The following is a 20,275-nucleotide window of genomic DNA, read 5'->3' as shown; positions in this document are numbered from 1 at the left end:
GACATTTGACAATACAGTCATGGCCAAAAGTTTTGAGAATTACATAAATATTGGAAATTGGAAAAGTTGCTGCTGAAGTTTTTATAATAGCAATTTGCATATACTCCAGAATGTTATGAAGAGTGATCAGATGAATTGCATAGTCCTTCTTTGCCATGAAAATTAACTTAATCCCAAAAAAACCTTTCCACTGCATTTCATTGCTGTCATTAAAGGACCTGCTGAGATCATTTCAGTAATCGTCTTGTTAACTCAGGTGAGAATGTTGAAGAGCACAAGGCTGGAGATCATTATGTCAGGCTGATTGGGTTAGAATGGCAGACTTGACATGTTAAAAGGAGGGTGATGCTTGAAATCATTGTTCTTCCATTGTTAACCATGGTGACCTGCAAAGAAACGCGTGCAGCCATCATTGCATTGCATAAAAATGGCTTCACAGGCAAGGATATTGTGGCTACTAAGATTGCACCTAAATCAACAATTTATAGGATCATCAAGGAAACTTCAAGGAAAGAGGTTCAATTCTTGTAAAGAAGGCTTCAGGGCGTCCAAGAAAGTCCAGCAAGCGCCAGGATCGTCTCCTAAAGAGGATTCAGCTGTGGGATCGGAGTGCCACCAGTGCAGAGCTTGCTCAGGAATGGCAGCAGGCAGGTGTGAGCGCATCTGCACGCACAGTGAGGCCAAGACTTCTGGAAGATGGCCTGGTGTCAAGAAGGGCAGCAAAGAAGCCACTTCTCTCCAAAAAAAACATCAGGGACAGATTGATGTTCTGCAGAAAGTATAGTGAATGGACTGCTGAGGACTGGGGCAAAGTCATATTCTCCGATGAAGCCCCTTTCTGATTGTTTGGGGCATCTGGAAAAAGGCTTGTCCGGAGAAGAAAAGGTGAGCGCTACCATCAGTCCTGTGTCATGCCAACAGTAAAGCATCCTGTAAATAAATAAATAAATAACTATAGTAAAAATCCAAAAAGGTCCAAAAAGTAAGTATTTGAAACTATAATTAAGAGATACCTTTGTAGTCATAACTTAAAGTGATTTTTCAACAGTTTTTACTATAATCACAGGCTCTCGGAAATCGAATCCGTATTCTTGACTAGCAGTGTTGGTAGCTTAGTTGGGTGGGGGATATGAGATATGAGAATCTGTAAAGACGTCAGTTCACCATAACACATGAGGGAAATTTGTGAACAGATTCCATTGAAATTAGAGGACTTGTCTTTGGATACAACTGGCTATCACCAATATTGCTATAAAAGCTTTACAGGGAAAATAGATCGTTTACAAGTGTCAAAGGCTTCTACATCTGGTGAATCATAATCATTGAAAAGGGACTCTCTGTGCCATGTCAAATCATGGTCAGTTCAATCTGAAGGAGCTCCAAGAAGGTGTTCCTTTTTTTTCCAATCAGTGCATTTTCTGTGACAAAGCAAACTCCAAGTTCAAGGGCAAGACTGAAGAGCTTACAACGTTTCAGAGTTGGAAACACAAGGAACCAGCCTGGAAAGTTATTGAACCTAGGGCACAGGAATTAAAGAAAGAGGCTCTTTATCGCAAGATGCAGGGCAAGGACCTTTTTGCAATGGAAGCTAAGTATCATCCATCATGCAGAAACAACTTCAACACAGAGTACCAAACCCATGAGCGTGGAAGGGAGAGAGTAAAAAAGGCAGCAGACAACACTGACAGCCTGCAGGCCCAGAAAATAGCAGCACATAACAAGTCATATTGTGTGGTAAAGGATTACATTCTTAGGAATGTGATTGAATGCAAAGAGGTTGTCCAGCTAAGATCCATGTGCAACTTGTACATGAAGACATTGGAAAATCAAGGTTTTCCTAATCCTGAATACCGCAGTGAGAAATTGACAAGACGGTTACAGGGAGACAAAGACATTTCTCATGAACTCACATTCTCCAAGGTGCAACAACATGAGTGTATTAAGTTGAACTTCATATACAGCTCAGCATTACTGTAGATGAAGCAGTTGGATGTGCATACAAACTTGGAACAGCTGACCAACTTCAATTAAAACTCTTTAATTCCTGTGCCCTAGGTTCAATAACTTTCCAGGCTGGTTCCTTGGGTTTCCAACTCTAAAACTTTTTACTGTAAGCTCTTCAGTCTTGCCCTTGAACTTGGATTTTGCTTTGTCACAGAAAATGCACTGATTGGGAAACAAGAAGGAAAACCTTCTTGGAGCTCCTTCAGATTGACCTGAAAGTGATTTGACATGGCGCAGAGAGTCCCTTTTCAATGATAATGATTCACCAGATGTAGAAGCCTTTGACACTTGTAAATGATCTACACTCACCTAAAGGATTATTAGGAACACCTGCTAAATTTCTCATTAATGCAATTATCTAATCAACCAATCACATGCTAGTTGCTTCAATGCATTTAGGAGTGTGGTCCTGGTCAAGACAATCTCCTGAACTCCAAACTGAATGTCAGAATGGGAAAGAAAGGTGATTTAAGAAATTTTGAGCATGGCATGGTTGTTGGTGCCAGACGGGCTGGTCTGAGTATTTCACAATCTGCTCAGTTACTGGGATTTTCACGGGCAACCATTTCTAGGGTTTACAAAGAATGGTGTGAAAAGGGAAAAACATCCAGTATGTGGCAGTCCTGTGGGCGAAAATGCCTTGTTGATGCTAGAGGTCAGAGGAGAATGGGCCGACTGATTCCAGCTGATAGAAGAGCAACTTTGATGAAATAACCACTCCTTACAACCGAGATATGCAGCAAAGCATTTGTGAAGCCACAACAAGCACAACCTTGAGGCGGATGGGCTACAACAACAGAAGACCCCACCGGGTACCACTCACCTCCACTTCAAATAGGAAAAAGAGGCTACAATTTTCATGAGCTCACCAAAATTGGACAGTTGAAGACTGGAAAAATGTTGCCTGGTCTGATGAGTCTCGATTTCTGTTGAGACATTCAGATGGTAGAGTCAGAATTTGGCGTGAACAGAATGAGAACATGGATCCATCTTGCCTTGTTACCATTGTGCAGGCTGGTGGTGGTGGTAGTGTAATGGTTTGGGGGATGTTTTCTTAGCACACTTTAGGCCCCTTAGTGCCAATTGGGCATCGTTTAAATGCCACGGCCTACCTGAGCATTGTTTCTGACCATGTCCATCCCTTTATGACCACCATGTACCAATCCTCTGATGGCTACTTCCAGCAGGATAATGCACCATGTCACAAAGCTCGAATCATTTCAAATTGGTTTCTTGAACATGACAATAAGTTCACTGTACTAAAATGGCCCCCACAGTCACCAGATTTCAACCCAATAGAGCATCTTTGGGATGTGGTGAAACAGGAGCTTCGTGCCCTGGATGTGCATCCCACAAATCTCCATCAACTGCAAGATGCTATCCTATCAATATGGGCCAACATTTCTAAAGAATGCTTTCAGCACCTTGTTGAATCAATGCCACGTAGAATTAAGGCAGTTCTGAAGGCGAAAGGGGGTCAAACACAGTGTTAGTATGGTGTTCCTAATAATCCTTTAGGTGAGTGTATTTACCCTGTAAAGCTTTTATAGCAGTATTGGTGATAGCCAATTGTATCCAAAAACAAGTCCTCAAATTTCAATGGAATCTGTTCACAAATATCCCTCATGTGGTATGGTGAACTGACGTCTTTACAGAGTCTCAAATCTCATATACTGTGTAGATATGATAGCTTCTTGCTTGCCCTCCCCACCTGCATGTGTTGAGTGTGGTAAAATTACCATACTCAGAAAGAGTTGAGACATGTAAAATACATGTTAGGGAACGAATCCTCTTTGGAGGCACTTCAGCTGTATTACAATGTTTAATTTTCCCTTGGTAAGTATGTATGAAGTATTGAGCCTGAAAAAAAAAAAAAACAAACAAAAAAAACCTTTAGCTAGTAGCTACCAACTAAGCTACCAACACTGCTAGTCAAGAATACAGATTCGATTTCCGAAAGCCTGTGATTATAGTAAAAACTGTTGAAAAATCACTTTAGGTTATGACTACAAAGGTATCTCTTAATTATAGTTTCAAATACTTACTTTTTGGACCTTTTTGGATTTTTTCTGTAGTTTCTATTTATTTATTTATTTATAAGTTAAGTTAATTTGCTTTGTTTTGTTAACTTCAAAAGTAAAACTATTTTAAATATCTTCAGGTTCAGGATAGGTGAAGTAAAAGGTTCAAATAAATCCTATTTCAGGCTGCTAAGTATAATAAAAACGCTGTCAAATGAACTTTTTTGCTCTTTTTGACCACAGATGGTCAAGATGTTATAAAACATGACAAATAACAATTTCTGGGGTCAAAATTGTATTGAAAAATGTGTCCATTTGTCTCTGTGAGTTGTTTACATCAAAAGTTATGCCACTTTAAATCATATTTAGATTTTTCGGGTTTGGTGCAAAGGGTTAAAAATAAAGCATTTTGGACATTATTTCAGCTTGGTACCCAATTTAATCTTAAAATAGACACTTCAATGATAAAGAAATAACAGGTTGTGGAAAAAAAAATCACCCTATGCGCTTGCGAAAACGAATAAATAGTTGATCCTCTAAACATCTTTGGCCATTTTTTGCTATTTTTGTCCAGAAATAAGGTCAATATATTGTCAAATGTCAAAAATAACCATTCCGTTAAATTCCTGGGGTCAGAATTGTATGGGAAAATGTGTTCATTTGTCTCTGTATGTTGTTTACTTCTAATGTTATGCCACTTTCTATATCATTTTTTGATTTTTCGGGTTCCAGTCGGGTGCAGCAAAGGGTTAAAAAAAGAACCCCTTGGGACATTATTTCAGCTTGGTACCTGGCAGATTATGAAAATAGACACTTTAAGGATTTAAAAAAATCAGGTGGCATAAAAAAAGCGCGGTGCGCGTGGACCCCTATTTCCATCTAGACTAATATGAAAATGGAGCAGAATAATGCTCAGGTTGCTGAATAAATAAATGCAACAAATAAAGCATATAACAATTATTAAATATAACATGAAAAATGCATAATAATTGCAATAATAATTATTTATAATATATTGTACATACAAAAAGGCAAAGGAATTTCATTTTTAACACAACTAAACTTTCTAGTGAATTACTAATGACTTGCTGAGAGTGCATACTAAACGAACCTTATATGCAGTGTCACTATAATATGTATAGTATGTCACTCGTATCTCATAAATCATCTGTTTTATTATAACTATGTATCATTCTAAAAGTTCACAAATGTTTAAGAAACAATCTTGATTTTTTTTTTCAAGTGAAAGTCAAGACATAGATGATTTATAAAGTAAATCACCAAAACAGGCATTAATAATATTAAACTATACTGCACAATACTGCACATCACGGTAGGTTATATAGCACACCTGGCTTAAATGACGCACCTCTAGTTTGCAATGCCAAAAAACAACAACAAAGTATTGTGCAATCTTAAGTAATTGCATAGAATGAATAATAAACTACACTAAAAGTATCCAAAATGTAATGTTAAAGTTATACTTGATTGTTAGATCAAATCTCCACAAAAGAGACTTCAAAATGTAATATTCAAAAATCTATACTTATTATTATTATTATTTTACTCAAGTAATAGTCAAGATATAGCATCTCTTTTTATATAATTATACAGTAATCAAATAAAACAGATATTTGCTTTATATTAAAGATTATTTAGAGCATTAGCTCAATCTAGTTGTGCATCTTGGCATTCCATCTCAGATGAATCAGTTTAAGTGGAAGATCACCCTAAAATTATTTGTACCACAATGACTCTGTTATCATATGTGACCCTGGACCACAAAACCAGTCTTAAGTCTCTGGGGTATATTTGTAGCAATAGCCAAAAATACATTGCATGTATCAAAATTATCGATTTTTCTTTTATGCCAAAAATCATTAGTCAAGTCAAGTCACCTTTATTTATATAGCGCTTTAAACAAAATACATTGCGTCAAAGCAACTGAACAACATTCATTAGGGAAACATTGTGTCAATAATGCAAAATGATAGTTAGGACATTAAATAAAGATCATGTTTCATTAAGATATTTTGTCAATTTCCTACCGTAAATATATCAAAACTTAATTTTTGATTAGTAATATGCATTGCTAAGATCTTCATTTGGACAACTTGAAAGGTGATTTTCTCAGTATTTAGATTTTTCTGCACCCCCAGATTCCAGATTTTTATCTGAGATGTAAGAAACATCCACATGCAGTAGTTTCTCTTACATACCTCCAGCTCTCCGTTCTCAGCTGCGTCATGAAGAGGTGTCCCACCCCAGCTGTCCATCACTATCTCCCCGCCGTGAAGCAGCAGCCAGCTGAGGACCTTAGCATGGCCGCGGCTGGCAGCAAAGTGCATGGCAGTGGCCCCATCATTGTCTCTGTCAGACAGGCTGATTTCTGTGAAACTCATCTATACAAGACAAAAAAATGATGAAATGTTTGTTTTCTCTCTTTGTTGACTTGTTAATATGAAAGTCATATAAATATACAACAAGTCTGATCAAGAAACTACAGATATGATGTTAAATTATACTGCAAAATACTGCTTATCATAGTAGCTCATTTAGCACACCTGGCTGAAGTAATGCACCTTTAGATTGCAATGCCAACAAACAGGTTCATTCAATGCCAAGTAACTAAAAAGAATGAAGGATAAATCAAGTCTTCTAAAGAACTAAAATGGTCTAAAATGTAAAGTTTCAGATCCTGCCAGGAAAGATCCCTTTTGTCTGGTAGCCAAAACCCAGTCCCTGAAGTTTTGTCTGGCATCTTTTCTGTTACATTTGGTAGTAGTTGCAGGAGAACTTGAATATGTGGTATTTATGGTACATGTTCCATTCTTGAAAGTAAAAATTTATTTCTGTGACAGCCAACATTATGTTGATAGAGCTTAACTTGTTTTAAGCCTGGAAACATTCTGTAGCAAAATATTGGAAATTGAATGCTACATACATACATATAACATTACATTCGCAGTGCTGTACTCATCCATTAAGGCCATCTTGTGAATAAAAACAGTTTTTGGCTCACCAGCCAGACAATGACAGTGCTGTGTCCCATCTGGGCAGCAGCGTGCAACGGTGTCATCCCATCATTGGCTCTGATACTTGGCTCCGCCCCACAGTCCTTCACTAAGTACTGGACGACTTCCAGGTGGCCCTCCTGACATGCAAGGTATAGTGGTGTGGCACCATTCTTAGTTTGGAAATTGACAACTCTAAAACACGAGCAAAAACAAGGATATTAGACATTTAAATAGAAGTTGATTAGAGATATGACAAATGTTTAATGTTTCTATATCAATAGTATTTCTATCTCCTATCTAACAGTCATGTAAACATCCTTTCTAAGTGTAAAAATATGTAACGTGAGCAAGACCCTGCCCCTACAAAATCTTATCATATTAATAATTTTAATTTTAAGCATTACTGCATGTGTTTATACTGACATTTAATGATAATATGACAGCAGAAAGTAGCTAACTAGACTACCAGAATCCCCGATAATATTTCATATTATCTCAACACCATGATACAAGGGTGTTATCAGTGTCGAGCCAATATTACCTAAAGTGTTAGCATGATGCTGTTGGGTTTTTGGCTTTTTAATGCACTGTTATTGTGGTTTCTTAATGGTTGATTTTTGTCTGAAGTCAAAAGAAGCCACCAGCAGATCTATGATATTCTGGTCTCTATATATCTAGATACTCAGGTAGATACCTTCAGAGTAAATCTGTCTAGTTTAATTTTCCTTGTTATATAATCATGACGGGTCAGGCAAAGATGAGGAGATGTAGATTAAGGTGCAGTTTAATTACTTTATTAACCAAAATAAAAACAACAAAGACAATCCAACTTAATAGGATTCACAGCAGGTAAAGTCAACACCAGACAGAGAATTAAACCAACCAGGGGAATATAAAGCTGTGTTCACACCATGTCGTAATTACCATAATTACAAGATGACAACATGTGACATTCTACTTGGAGCTGAATTATGTATTTCTATAGCCGGGTTATATGTTTGTGCCTGACAAAGGTCTTTTGCCCGAAACGTTAAATAGAGGAAGAATAACAGCGTCCAGTTCCTTTTTGCATGTTTTTTTTTTTTTATCTTTTTTTTTTTTTTATTGACAACACTATCAAAGCCAAAGCCTTCACGTGCTCCAGAACTCGAAATTACAACTTGTAAACTGGGAACGTTCTGAAAGCTATGAATTGGACCAGTGACAGCTGTGCCACCTGACCACTGCTAGAATCATTTAGGCACTACTTAGGACATAGATAGCTATGAGTAAAATGGCATGCGTTGTCATCTCGGAATTACGATAATTATGACATGGCAAGAACACAACATAAATACAGAAGACAAAGAGGATTGAAACAAGGCACAGGTGGGAATGATCAATAATCAAGGCAACAGATGGCATTCTCACAGAAACTAATGTAACAGGAATACAGGAATTCAGGAGATGAAGAGAGAAACAACAGACAAAACTAAATTAAATTAAGAATCTTGGATAAATCAAAACTGACATATATCATCTGCATAGTAAGTCAGAAGAGTAACAAGCTTTATGATTTTATGTGTTTTTTGTGTCCACAGCATAAATGTTTGAAAGGCATTTATTTTCCAACTTTGTTTGGACTTTTGTTTTTCCAATGACAGATTATAAAATATATGCAAACATTAGTCTTGTATATACAGTCGTGGCCAAAAGTTTTGAGAATTACATAAATGTTTTTTTTTTGGAGAGAAGTGGCTTCTTTGCTGCCCTTCTTGACACCAGGCCATCTTCCAAAAGTCTTGGCCTCACTGTGCGTGCAGATGCGCTCATACCTGCCTGCTGCCATTCCTGAGCAAGCTCTGCACTGGTGGCACTCCGATCCCGCAGCTGAATCCTCTTTAGGAGACGAGCCTGGCGCTTGCTGGACTTTCTTGGATGCCCTGAAGCCTTCTTTACAAGAATTGAACCTCTTTCCTTGAACTTCTTGATGATCCTATAAATTGTTGATTTAGGTGCAATCTTAGTAGCCACAATATCCTTGCCTGTGAAGCCATTTTTATGCAACGCAATGATGGCTGCACGCGTTTCTTTGCAGGTCACCATGGTTAACAATGGAAGAACAATGATTTCAAGCATCACCCTCCTTTTAACATGTCAAGTCTGCCATTCTAACCCAATCAGCCTGACATAATGATCTCCAGCCTTGTGCTCGTCAACATTCTCACCTGAGTTAACAAGACAATTACTGAAATGATCTCAGCAGGTCCTTTAATGACAGCAATGAATTGCAGTGGAAAGGTTTTTTTGGGATTAAGTTAATTTTCATGGCAAAGAAGGACTATGCAATTCATCTGATCACTCTTCATAACATTCTGGAGTATATGCAAATTGCTATTATAAAAACTTAAGCAGCAACTTTTCCAATTTCCAATATTTATGTAATTCTCAAAACTTTTGGCCACGCCCAAACCATATATGCAGCCAAGAATTTTAAGAGAGGGATAGTTCACCCAAAAATGAAAATTGTTTTCTGCTTACTCCCAGGGCATCCAAGATGTAGGTGACTTTGTTTCTTCAGTAGAACACAGACAAAGATTTTTAACTCAAACCGTTGCACTGGAGGTAAGCAGATACACATCGAATTTTGGGTGAGCTATACCTTTAAGAGAGGACTTTTGACTATTGGCGACCAAGAAGAAGTCATACACCACTCAGAAAATGTAAAAAATGTTTGTGTTTAAAGTGTACAACAATTTTGACACATGTGAGCACTTAAAATGCAAATTAATTATCTGTCTATCTTTTTGAATTTCTGCTAGTTCAACCAACATTTAACAGCAATTCTCTAAATTTTTGCTCCTTTGCATCAAAATAAGACTAGTTCAAAGATTTTCGATCAATACTCCAGATTAAAACGGGTACACTGGAGTATCATGTAGTAGATTCAAATTATTATAACGTCTGAATGTCTATAAATGCTGAGGTCATATTTATTTCCAAAATAAAGAAAAGAAAAACCACCAAATTCTCCTCTGTGATTTCAGATTTTCCTTAGTCTTCCTGACCAATTCAACCCCAAACCTAATAAAACATTACGAATCATCATGACGAGTTCCCAGAGACATTGTTGACCCCCTGAGACAAAGTGATACACCAGTCCAGTGTTTTTCTGTTTCCAGGGGAAGCATCCAGCATTAATATGTCTGTCCCAGATCCTTCCTCAAAGTCACAGCAGGAGTTCTAGAAGAGAACAGGAATCTACCTATAAATACTATAAAGCTCAGCTTTATTTGGACACAGACTGATGAGGCATCAATGAGTCTCTTAAGAGGATCAGTGCTGCTTCACCGTATTTGTATTTGCAGTATTCTCTGGCTCTGTACAAGGGACAAACTATGTGGAGTCTTACTAGAAGAAAAGTGATAGTTTTTTTCTTTATGGTTTGGATTCAACCTTACATAAAAATAATAATAATAGTTTGTTACATTTATATAGCACTTTTGTGTGCACAAAGTGCTTTACATGAAAGGGGGGAATCTCCTCAACCACCACCAATGTGCAGCATTCACCTGGATTATGTGACGGCAGCCATATTGCACCAAAACACACCAGTTTACAGGTGGAGAGGAGACAGTGATGAAGCCAACATATTTTGCTCTTGTATCCCCTCGTCCCTCTGAACATTCTTTCTTTTGAAAAGTAATGCAAAAAATTACAGTATGTATGTGTCATGTGGTTACTGTATGCTCAGAGTAGTATACTACCATACTACTCTTACTATTTTAGCAATATAGAATGTATACACTATATTAAAAATGTATTTTCTTTATTTGGCAATCAATGGTTCCACAAAGAAACTTTACCATCCATGGAACCTTTTCATTCCACAAAAGACAGTGGAAAAAGTTTATTTAGATTATAAAATGTTTCTTCACACTGAGAAAAAATGGTTCTTTAAGAACCGTTTACTGAAAGGTTCTTTGGTGAACCAAAACTGGTTCTACTATGGCTTCACTATGAAAAACCCATTTTGGAACCTTTGCTTTTTAGAGTGTACTGTGCAAAGTATGCAAACTTTATTTAGCACTAGCCTAACATTTGCAATGTGACATATAAACATTATTATGTATAAAATGTTTATCAATGACTACTTTCATTTAGGCTACTCAGTGTTTTGTCTGTTCATCACAGTAACGAGTATGCCAGTATTCTAGTCCAAGCTTTATCATGGCATGGAAAATGTATATCTCATTGATATTTTGACAATACTACTGTTATAATCAACAAAGATAACTACCACAGGTTTACAACTTCCCATTGCAGTTTTGTTGAAGTTGTGCACTCACAATGCAGTCTTGCTGATTATAACAGGAATTATCTAGTTTTGTATGATTGCATTGTGTGCTCTCTCTCTTTGTACACACACAGAGAGAGAGAGAGAGAGAGAGAGAGAGAGAGAGAGAGAGAGAGAGAGAGAGAGAGAGAGAGAGAGAAACACAGGATTAAAGAGCAATGATAAAACCTGCCAGTAACCAGGTACACAGTCTGACTTCGGGAATAATCTAATTCAACAATCAGACAAACCAAGGCGGTCAATTTAATAGCACTGCAAATAAATTCTGCATTCAATGGATATGTTTCACAGAGGATATTGACATTACTGGATGGCTCAGATGATGTGTTGCTAATCTAACAAACACATCAAAATAACAAACATCAGTCTCAGTCATTAGGAAGTGATCAGACATGTGAATCTTTAATGAGTGTAACCCTAACAGGCACAGTCACCCGTCTGCTGGGGTGGGGGGGCCAGAGCACCACACACACACACACACACAGACAAACCTATAATGACTACAAATAAAACGCACAATGAAACGTTAGTTATTTATATGGCTATAATATTGACAAAGTGAAATACAATACATTTAGAATCGTATTCAAGTGAGACTCTTGTTTCATCAATGAAGCCAATGTAGAGTATTGATTGTGTATCATCATGTTATTTTCATAATTTACAGTCTAGACTCATGGAGCCTAGGACTTTCTCAACTGAAACAGTGTTTGTAATGACATCACAACACTATTGTATGTTCACAAAGGTTCCTGACCTGATACAGCCTTATTTGCAGTACAGCTGTCCTTCCTGTATGAATAATTTAGGCTCGAGTGAAAAGGTAACAGAAGCAGCTGTCAGAAGATGTGTGGCAGAGCAAAGCACTTCAACCAACAAAGTCCCACTTGACCTCTTATTCACAAGGCAGTTAATCATTGTTTTATTATTATTGTTACAGTAATGTTCTTTCATGAGGAAGACCTAGATAAACAAGAACAAGTCAACTAACTATAAATGATATCCCTGCAAACAGGGATAATAGAACCGGGCTGAAGTTGGACAAAAGGAGAATTTGGAATAATGTACCAGTAGCACTTTTCCACATGCTCCAATCTGACGTGACATTCAGCCAAGTATGGTGACCCATACTCAGAATTCATGCTCTGCATTTAACCCACCCGAAGTGCACACACACAGAGCAGTGAACACACACACACACTGTGAACACACAACCAGAGCAGTGGGCAGCCATTCATGCTGCGGCGCCCGGGGAGCAGTTGGGGGTTCGATGCCTTGCTCATGGTATTGAGGGTGGAGAGAGCACTGTACATGCACTCCCCCCACCTACAATTCCTGCCGCCCCGAGACTCGAACTCACAACCCTTTGATTGCAAGTCCGACTCTCTAACCATTAGGCCACGACTTCCCATTCTGATTATTGAGTCAGTGAGAAGAATTCGAGAATAGCATCAGTCTGAAAAAAATAATTCAAATTCTGTTGAAAAAAAGTGGATGAACAGATTATTTGAAAAGAATGAGAAAAAAAAGAATTGGATGATGCTACTTCTCTCAGAGGAGGGCTTAGAGAAAGATCTGAAGGGAGGGTCACATATTCACATACGCAATACCTTTACAACAACCCTGTTAGACTGAGCGATATGATGAAAATGCTCCTTTTTCTCAAAAACCACCCTGTATTTATAGCTGTTATACATTAAAAAGGCAGGTAGCCTAAAAAAGTAAAAAGTAACATGTAAAAAAATTTTTTATTTAACATTACTCAACCAACCTAAATATATTAGGTTACACCAAAAAAAAAAAACACTATAAGGTAAGATCATATAAAAACAGCTCATTAATTGTAGGTTACCACTTTTTACAGTGTATCATGGTGAATATATATATATATATATATATATATATATATATATATAAAATCCTAAATTATACTGTATATACATTAGGTAATACTAAATTTCATAATAACTAATTACAAACAATATGATTTTTTTTATATTATTGATATTGATTGATTGATTGATTGAAATGTAAGAAGTACTTTTTTTCTTTTTTTTTGGCTGATTTTAATTAATAATAGTATAAATAATGTATCTAACATATTGCTTTATCAAGCAAAATACCAAATCTCGGAATAAATAAACAGAATGAACATTATGAATTAATTTTACAAATCATTTAGAATCATGTCAGGACAACATCTGCACTGAAACTTTCCCACATGAAAAAAACACTATAGTAATTCATAGTAAATATTACAGTGTTTTTGAACCATACTATAGTAAAGTACTTTAATTTACTGTGGTAATTCTATAGTTGCTGTGGTAATATAACAGCTATTCTAGCCTAATATAAACAAATTACTTCACCGAATACTGTACTTCTTTCTACAACTATAGGTATATTATACTACAATAGACAACAGTTTACTGTAGTAAAGACTAAAGTAAACTACAGTATTTATTGCTGTTCTCAATAGTTAATACTACAGTATGCTGTAGCATCCATTAAAGTGTTGTAAATACTATAATATATACAGTATAATACACTTTACTATATGGTTCAAAAACACTATAGTATTTACTATAAATCACTATAGTATTTTTTTCATGTGGGTTTTATAAAGAGATACAGTTAAAACTGAGAAACACTGCAGTAGAATATGTTTAGGACCTTATGGTTTGAGTCAAAATTCTTAGTAAATAAAAAACAAAACAAAACCAAGAATCTAAGGAATCGATTTTGGTCTGTTTCTCATCAGTGGTTCATCAATCTAAATCATATTTCACAAAAATACATCAACAACTCTCTGTCAGCTTTGATTCTTACACTTTGTGCAAATAAGAGTCCATCCTCCCATCTCTGACACATGAGGTCATTAAAGCGAGTTAGTGCCCCTAATCTGCATTAGCTGGTTGTGTAACTGCCTCCCACCCCCTTTGTGCACCTTATGTCTACACTGAGTTTTATGACCAATGCATTCATGTCAACCATTAGCGTTATCACAACAGAACCACAGCGTGTCCTGCATGGCCTGTGAGAACAGGATACGCATGAGCAACACCCCAATTTGATCACATCTCATAAATCGACGGTTGATTCCTTTTTCTATATCTGTCCTAGCACATATTCTCCTTTCACAAAAGACACTGATACCCTAATGATGCCAACCGCGTGCTCCATTGAGCAGTCAGTCTGACCAGAGTCGGTAATGCTCGATATGTCCCGCCACGGTCAAAAGACAGTGAGATAGCAGAAGAACACAACATTTCTCACGGGCAATCGTATTATGCTTTTTTATTTTCTATTATATATTGCAGGGTAAATGCAAATTGTCACTGCCACAAGCCTGCGTTGCTTTAACAGGTAACAGTAGTCTGTAAATTGTATTTAATTTTTAGGTAACACTTTAGTATTGGGACAAATTCTCACTATTAACTAGTTGCTTATTACCATGTCTACTATTAACATGTTGGCTGTTTATTATTAGTACTTATAAAACACATAATTTACATGACCATTTTCTATATTCCTAATGCTACCCAATACCTAAACTTAACAACTACCTTACTAACTGTTAATAAGCAGAAAATTAGGAGTTTGAGGCAAAATTAACTAGTAAATCACCATTTTACATTGTCCATGTTTCATATGTTACATGTACAGTCGTGGCCAAAAGTTTTGAGAATTACATAAATATTGGAAATTGGAAAAGTTGCTGCTTAAGTTTTTATAATAGCAATTTGCATATACTCCAGAATGTTATGAAGAGTGATCAGATGAATTGCATAGTCCTTCTTTGCCATGAAAATTAACTTAATCCCAAAAAAACCACTGCATTTCATTGCTGTCATTAAAGGACCTGCTGAGATCATTTCAGTAATCGTCTTGTTAACTCAGGTGAGAATGTTGACGAGCACAAGGCTGGAGATCATTATGTCAGGCTGTTTGGGTTAGAATGGCAGACTTGACATGTTAAAAGGAGGGTGATGCTTGAAATAATTGTTCTTCCATTGTTAACCATGGTGACCTGCAAAGAAACGCATGCAGCCATCATTGCGTTGCATAAAAATGGCTTCACCGGCAAGGATATTGTGGCTACTAAGATTGCACCTAAATCAACAATTTATTGGTTCATCAAGAACTTCAAGGAAAGAGGTTCAATTCTTGTAAAGAAGGCTTCAGGGCGTCCAAGAAAGTCCAGCAAGCGCCAGGCTCGTCTCCTAAAGAGGATTCAGCTGTGGGATCGGAGTGCCACCAGTGCAGAGCTTGCTCAGGAATGGCAGCAGGCAGGTGTGAGCGCATCTGCACGCACAGTGAGGCCAAGACTTCTGGAAGATGGCCTGGTGTCAAGAAGGGCAGCAAAGAAGCCACTTCTCTCCAAAAAAAACATCAGGGACAGATTGATGTTCTGCAGAAAGTATAGTGAATGGACTGCTGAGGACTGGGGCAAAGTCATATTCTCAGATGAAGCCCCTTTCCGATTGTTTGGGGCATCAGGAAAAAGGCTTGTCCGGAGAAGGAAAGGTGAGCGCTACCATCAGTCCTGTGTCATGCCAACAGTAAAGCATCCTGACACCATTAATGTGTGGGGTTGCTTCTCATCCAAGGGAGTGGGCTCACTCACAATTCTGCCCAAAAACACAGCCATGAATAAAGAATGGTACCAAAACACCCTCCAACAGCAACTTCTTCCAACAATCCAACAAAAGTTTGGTGAAGAACAATGCATTTTCCAGCACGATGGAGCACCGTACCATAAGGCAAAAGTGATAACTAAGTGGCTCGGGGACCAGAATGTTGGAATTTTGGGTCCATGGCCTGGAAACTCCCCAGATCTTAATCCCATTGGGAACTTGTGGTCAATCCTCAAGAGGCGGGTGGACAAACAAAAACCCACTAATTCTGACAAAAGTGATTATGAAAGAATGGGTTGCTATCAGTCAGGATTTGGCCCAGAAGTTGATTGAGAGCATGCCCAGTCGAATTGCAGAGGTCCTGAAAAAGAAGGGCCAACACTGCAAATACTGACTCTTTGCATAAATGTCATGTAATTGTCGATAAAAGATCTCTTGAATTTTATTTGTAAAATCATTTGTGTTCTGAGGCTGAAAATGTAGATAAACTATGATTTTAAAATGGTATGACATACCTTAATCAGTCACACACAATCAGTGTGTTTTCCATACAACAGAACAAGTTGCTGATTAACTAACATACGCATTGTTAGACGAAAGAACCGGCTAGTCATGTTATTTAAACCACATTGCTTCAAAAATATAGAATCTGTGGTTAATGATGTCACATGCAGGTGGTGCAGTAATTACTTCTAATAATTAATAGGTCTGAAATCTTCAAGATGCTGCTGTAACACACCAGCACCAGATGACTACTTTACTATTTTTTGTTCCATCATTTTGCTTTATTTGAAATGTAATTCTTCACAGGTGTCATACTTCATGAAGTGACCACTGGTCAAGAGCTGTAGTTCCAACAATGTAAGATTGCAATACTGTTTGTCCAGTCAGTCATCAATCTAGGCAGCAATGCCTTGCTTCTCATTACAGAAGAGCTTGGCTATAAACATGCTGTAAAAATGGTGTATTTTGATTGCAAAATAGCTAGGAATCGATTACTGAGTTCACACCCTGATCTATACATAACCCTGATCTATACACCTCATTTGATTCCTTTTGATAGATTTAGACTAATACAAACCTCTCTAAGGTTTGTTGTCATTATTTCAACAGTGACATTCACTGCATATCCCATTAGACCAACCATTAGCAATATCTCTCTTCCTGATTAAACTTTCAGAGGGCAGATTTACTAAGAATAAATTGATAGCATTATTTATTTTCACTCACAGGTGTGTGGTGTTTTAGCAATCGGTTCGCAAAAGAAATTATTCAAATCAGAAACAGAAAATGCTGAAATTCAGTTTCCAGAGCACAGTTCTCTGAGGTCATGTCAAGTCACCTTTTTTTATATAGCGCTTTAAACAAAATACATTGTGTCAAAGCAACTGAACAACATTCATTAGGAAAACAGTGTGTCAATAATGCAAAATGCCAGTTAATGCCAGTTCATCGTTGAATTCAGTGATGTCATCTCTGTTCAGTTTAAATAGTGTCTGAGCATTTATTTGCTGAGGTGTGTTTCAATGCTAGGTTATGCAATGTAAGAAAAAACATTGTAGATAAACAGCATAGGTCCCGGTAACTTTCTGCCTGGACATCATCTATAAAGCTTATAGACATTTCCTTCAACACTAAAACACAGTGCAACGTGTAATTCAAAATATGAATAGAAAAAAACACCTCTGAACATTTATATGGAAAATTCCTTCATAATAACACAACACACATGTTACTATTTTTACAGCGTTTTCTTAGAGTGTGAAGGATGCAGAAGACTACATGATCTGATCTGCACAGCATCACTTCACCATCACTGTCATCTTTCTGAATCAGCTTTTCAAAACTTACACTAGCAGAAAAAAAATGCTGCTTATTAATAGTTAGTAAGGTAATTGTTAAGTTTATTATTGGGTAGGATTTGGTTGCAGAATATGGTCATTCAGAATATGTGTTTTATATGTACTAATAAACAGCCAGTATGTTAATAATAGGCGTACTAAATATTGAGAACTTACTAAAGTGTTACAACGAGAATTAAATAAAGTTTGACCAAAGGCATATTTAAGTACCTGAGAGTAAGTGATTACTACAGGCCTTTTAGGAGTAAATAAAGGTGTAAATATATAATTACTGTATGTCCCTTTAAGGGTACTGCCCTTTTGACACGTGGTTGTACCTTTAAAGGTATTTTATTTCACATTTTGCTTTGCTTTGTTTTATGAGCCCACTCCTAAAAATACAGGTTCCTGATTGGCATCTATGATTGCACGAAGAAACTTTAACATTCACAACAGTGGAAAGATTCTTTGGATGTTACAGTTGCTTCAAAACATGTCTTTCTTTAAAAATATTTAATTTGAATCATTTGCTGTCAGTGCGTGTGTACAGACCATCACAAACATAAAAAAAAAAAATTCCATCACAATGCTGACCAAGCAAGATTCATGCTTTTTGTCATGTGCCTGGATCGGCTGAAAACTATCACTTGGTGGCACTCACTCAAACTTTTTTTAAATGCTTCTACAAATATTTTCTATCTACAATATAGACAGAATAATTTGTACCACCACACATACATCAAGCAGTAATAGCTTACTGATGCTGGGTTTAATGACAGTGGACATTGTTCTTGGCAGCAGGCTCCAGTGCAATAAACAAGACAGTCCTCATATACAGCAGGAAATAAAGTCTAATCATATCTATCATTTAATATCATTATACTCTTTATGGCTTTTGAAGCCAAGAGCTCTTTCTGAAGGACTTAATCATTTTTCATATAAAGATGTTGCAGTGGATGTTGGATATGTTGTAATTAGTGTTTATTAGTGCTTACTTAAATTTCACCAAACAAAACCGTGTGCACTGTATGATCTTACTGTGGGCTGTGTTCCAGTAGCAGTCTGAGCGAGGGTAAGTCCCCTTTAGCTGCAGCATAATGAACAGGCAACGCCCCCGTATCCGTGGCAACAGTAGGATCCCCTTCCCCAGCTTTAAGCAGCCAATCAATGATCTCATGATGGCTGAAGCGAGACGCCAGGTGCAGGACAGTGGCCCCTGAGCTGTCCTTATCCTGGAAACAACACAGAACATAATAAATAAGATATTTAAACTATATCATACAATAACTCCCATGCGGCTGGAATACAGATATATCGGTACATTTCTACATTTTTCAAGGGCAAAAATGTGCATGTTAAATGTTATAAAGCACTGACAGGGAACATGGGTGTATTTTAGCATATTTATTTATACTGTATGAGACCAGATTTGAATCAATTTCAGTAAATATGTCTCTGCTGGATCATATTTAACTGGCCAATGTTTTTTTTGTAGTCATTCAACATGCAGTGCAGGTATGAAACACAATAATGTAACGTGAAGCCCTGCTGTAGACGTCGCGCTCCCCATTGATGGCAGAGATAACTTCCACTACTGCATGTGCACAGAAGGATAAAAGGACAACAGCAAGAGCTCTAGTTACTTGTTCATTACGACAAACACTTTTTCTGAATTGATGAGGTGAGGTCTACCACTGGACCTAGAGCAATATTAATGTTACTTTTACACTTTTACATTTAATTTCATCTTAATCAAATAATAAAAAGCAGAAAATATGTTTCACACACAACATGACTCTCATGACTGTATCCAAATAAACATATTAACACAAGCAGGCTGGTCTTTACACCCTGAATAACTTTGCAGAGACTTTTTGAATGTTTGAATGTAGTGACAATTATTTTTATTTTTTTTCGTTTTTAAAAAGCTTTTTTAACTTAAAATGTCCTTAACTTGTAGGTCAGGGTAATCCCGGCTATACAAAACACACATTATGACGAACAAGCATGCAAAACAACAGTTATATGTATCGTCATGAATTTAATCTGTTTTCATTTTTCTTGTTATTCTACTTATTTTTTAAGGAAAAGAGACAAGGTCACTGATACACTTTAGATACACTTTAGCATACTTTAACAAAAATACTTTTTAATATTTATTACAGAAATAATATGCATTACATAATTATTAAGTGCGAACTGTATGTAATGTTTTGGACACTTAATTGCATGCTATTTGCAATTAAATTAAAAAAAATAGTTGATCGTATTTTAGGTTTTAGATTACGTGAATTTGTTTAACTTTGTGAAAACTCAAAACTGCTTTTTAGCTTATGATGCTCATGGAAGGCATATGACACCACACTTTCCTGAAAACAGCATTTGGATAAAGACACTTTGGCACTTCCATCTCGTTCCA

At 36.9% G+C, this 20,275-nt stretch overlaps 1 protein-coding gene across 4 annotated transcripts in view; it reads right to left on the bottom strand.

Moving 5' to 3' along the window:
• espn (espin) overlaps nucleotides 1-20,275 on the bottom strand; it is a 73,454-nt gene that overhangs the window by 51,058 nt on the left and 2,121 nt on the right. For all 4 annotated transcript variants that reach the window (XM_059503056.1, XM_059503057.1, XM_059503059.1 and 1 more), the window contains exons 2-4: nucleotides 18,895-19,088; nucleotides 7,048-7,234; nucleotides 6,245-6,427 (exon numbers count right to left, since the gene is read on the bottom strand). In XM_059503056.1, coding sequence (XP_059359039.1) covers nucleotides 6,245-6,427; nucleotides 7,048-7,234; nucleotides 18,895-19,088 — 564 coding nt within the window. The remainder of the gene's footprint in view (nucleotides 1-6,244; nucleotides 6,428-7,047; nucleotides 7,235-18,894; nucleotides 19,089-20,275) is intronic.

Source organism: Carassius carassius, chromosome 21 (assembly GCF_963082965.1).
Source record: "Carassius carassius chromosome 21, fCarCar2.1, whole genome shotgun sequence".
Lineage (NCBI taxonomy): Eukaryota > Metazoa > Chordata > Actinopteri > Cypriniformes > Cyprinidae > Carassius > Carassius carassius.
This window is presented reverse-complemented; position numbering and strand designations above follow the sequence as displayed.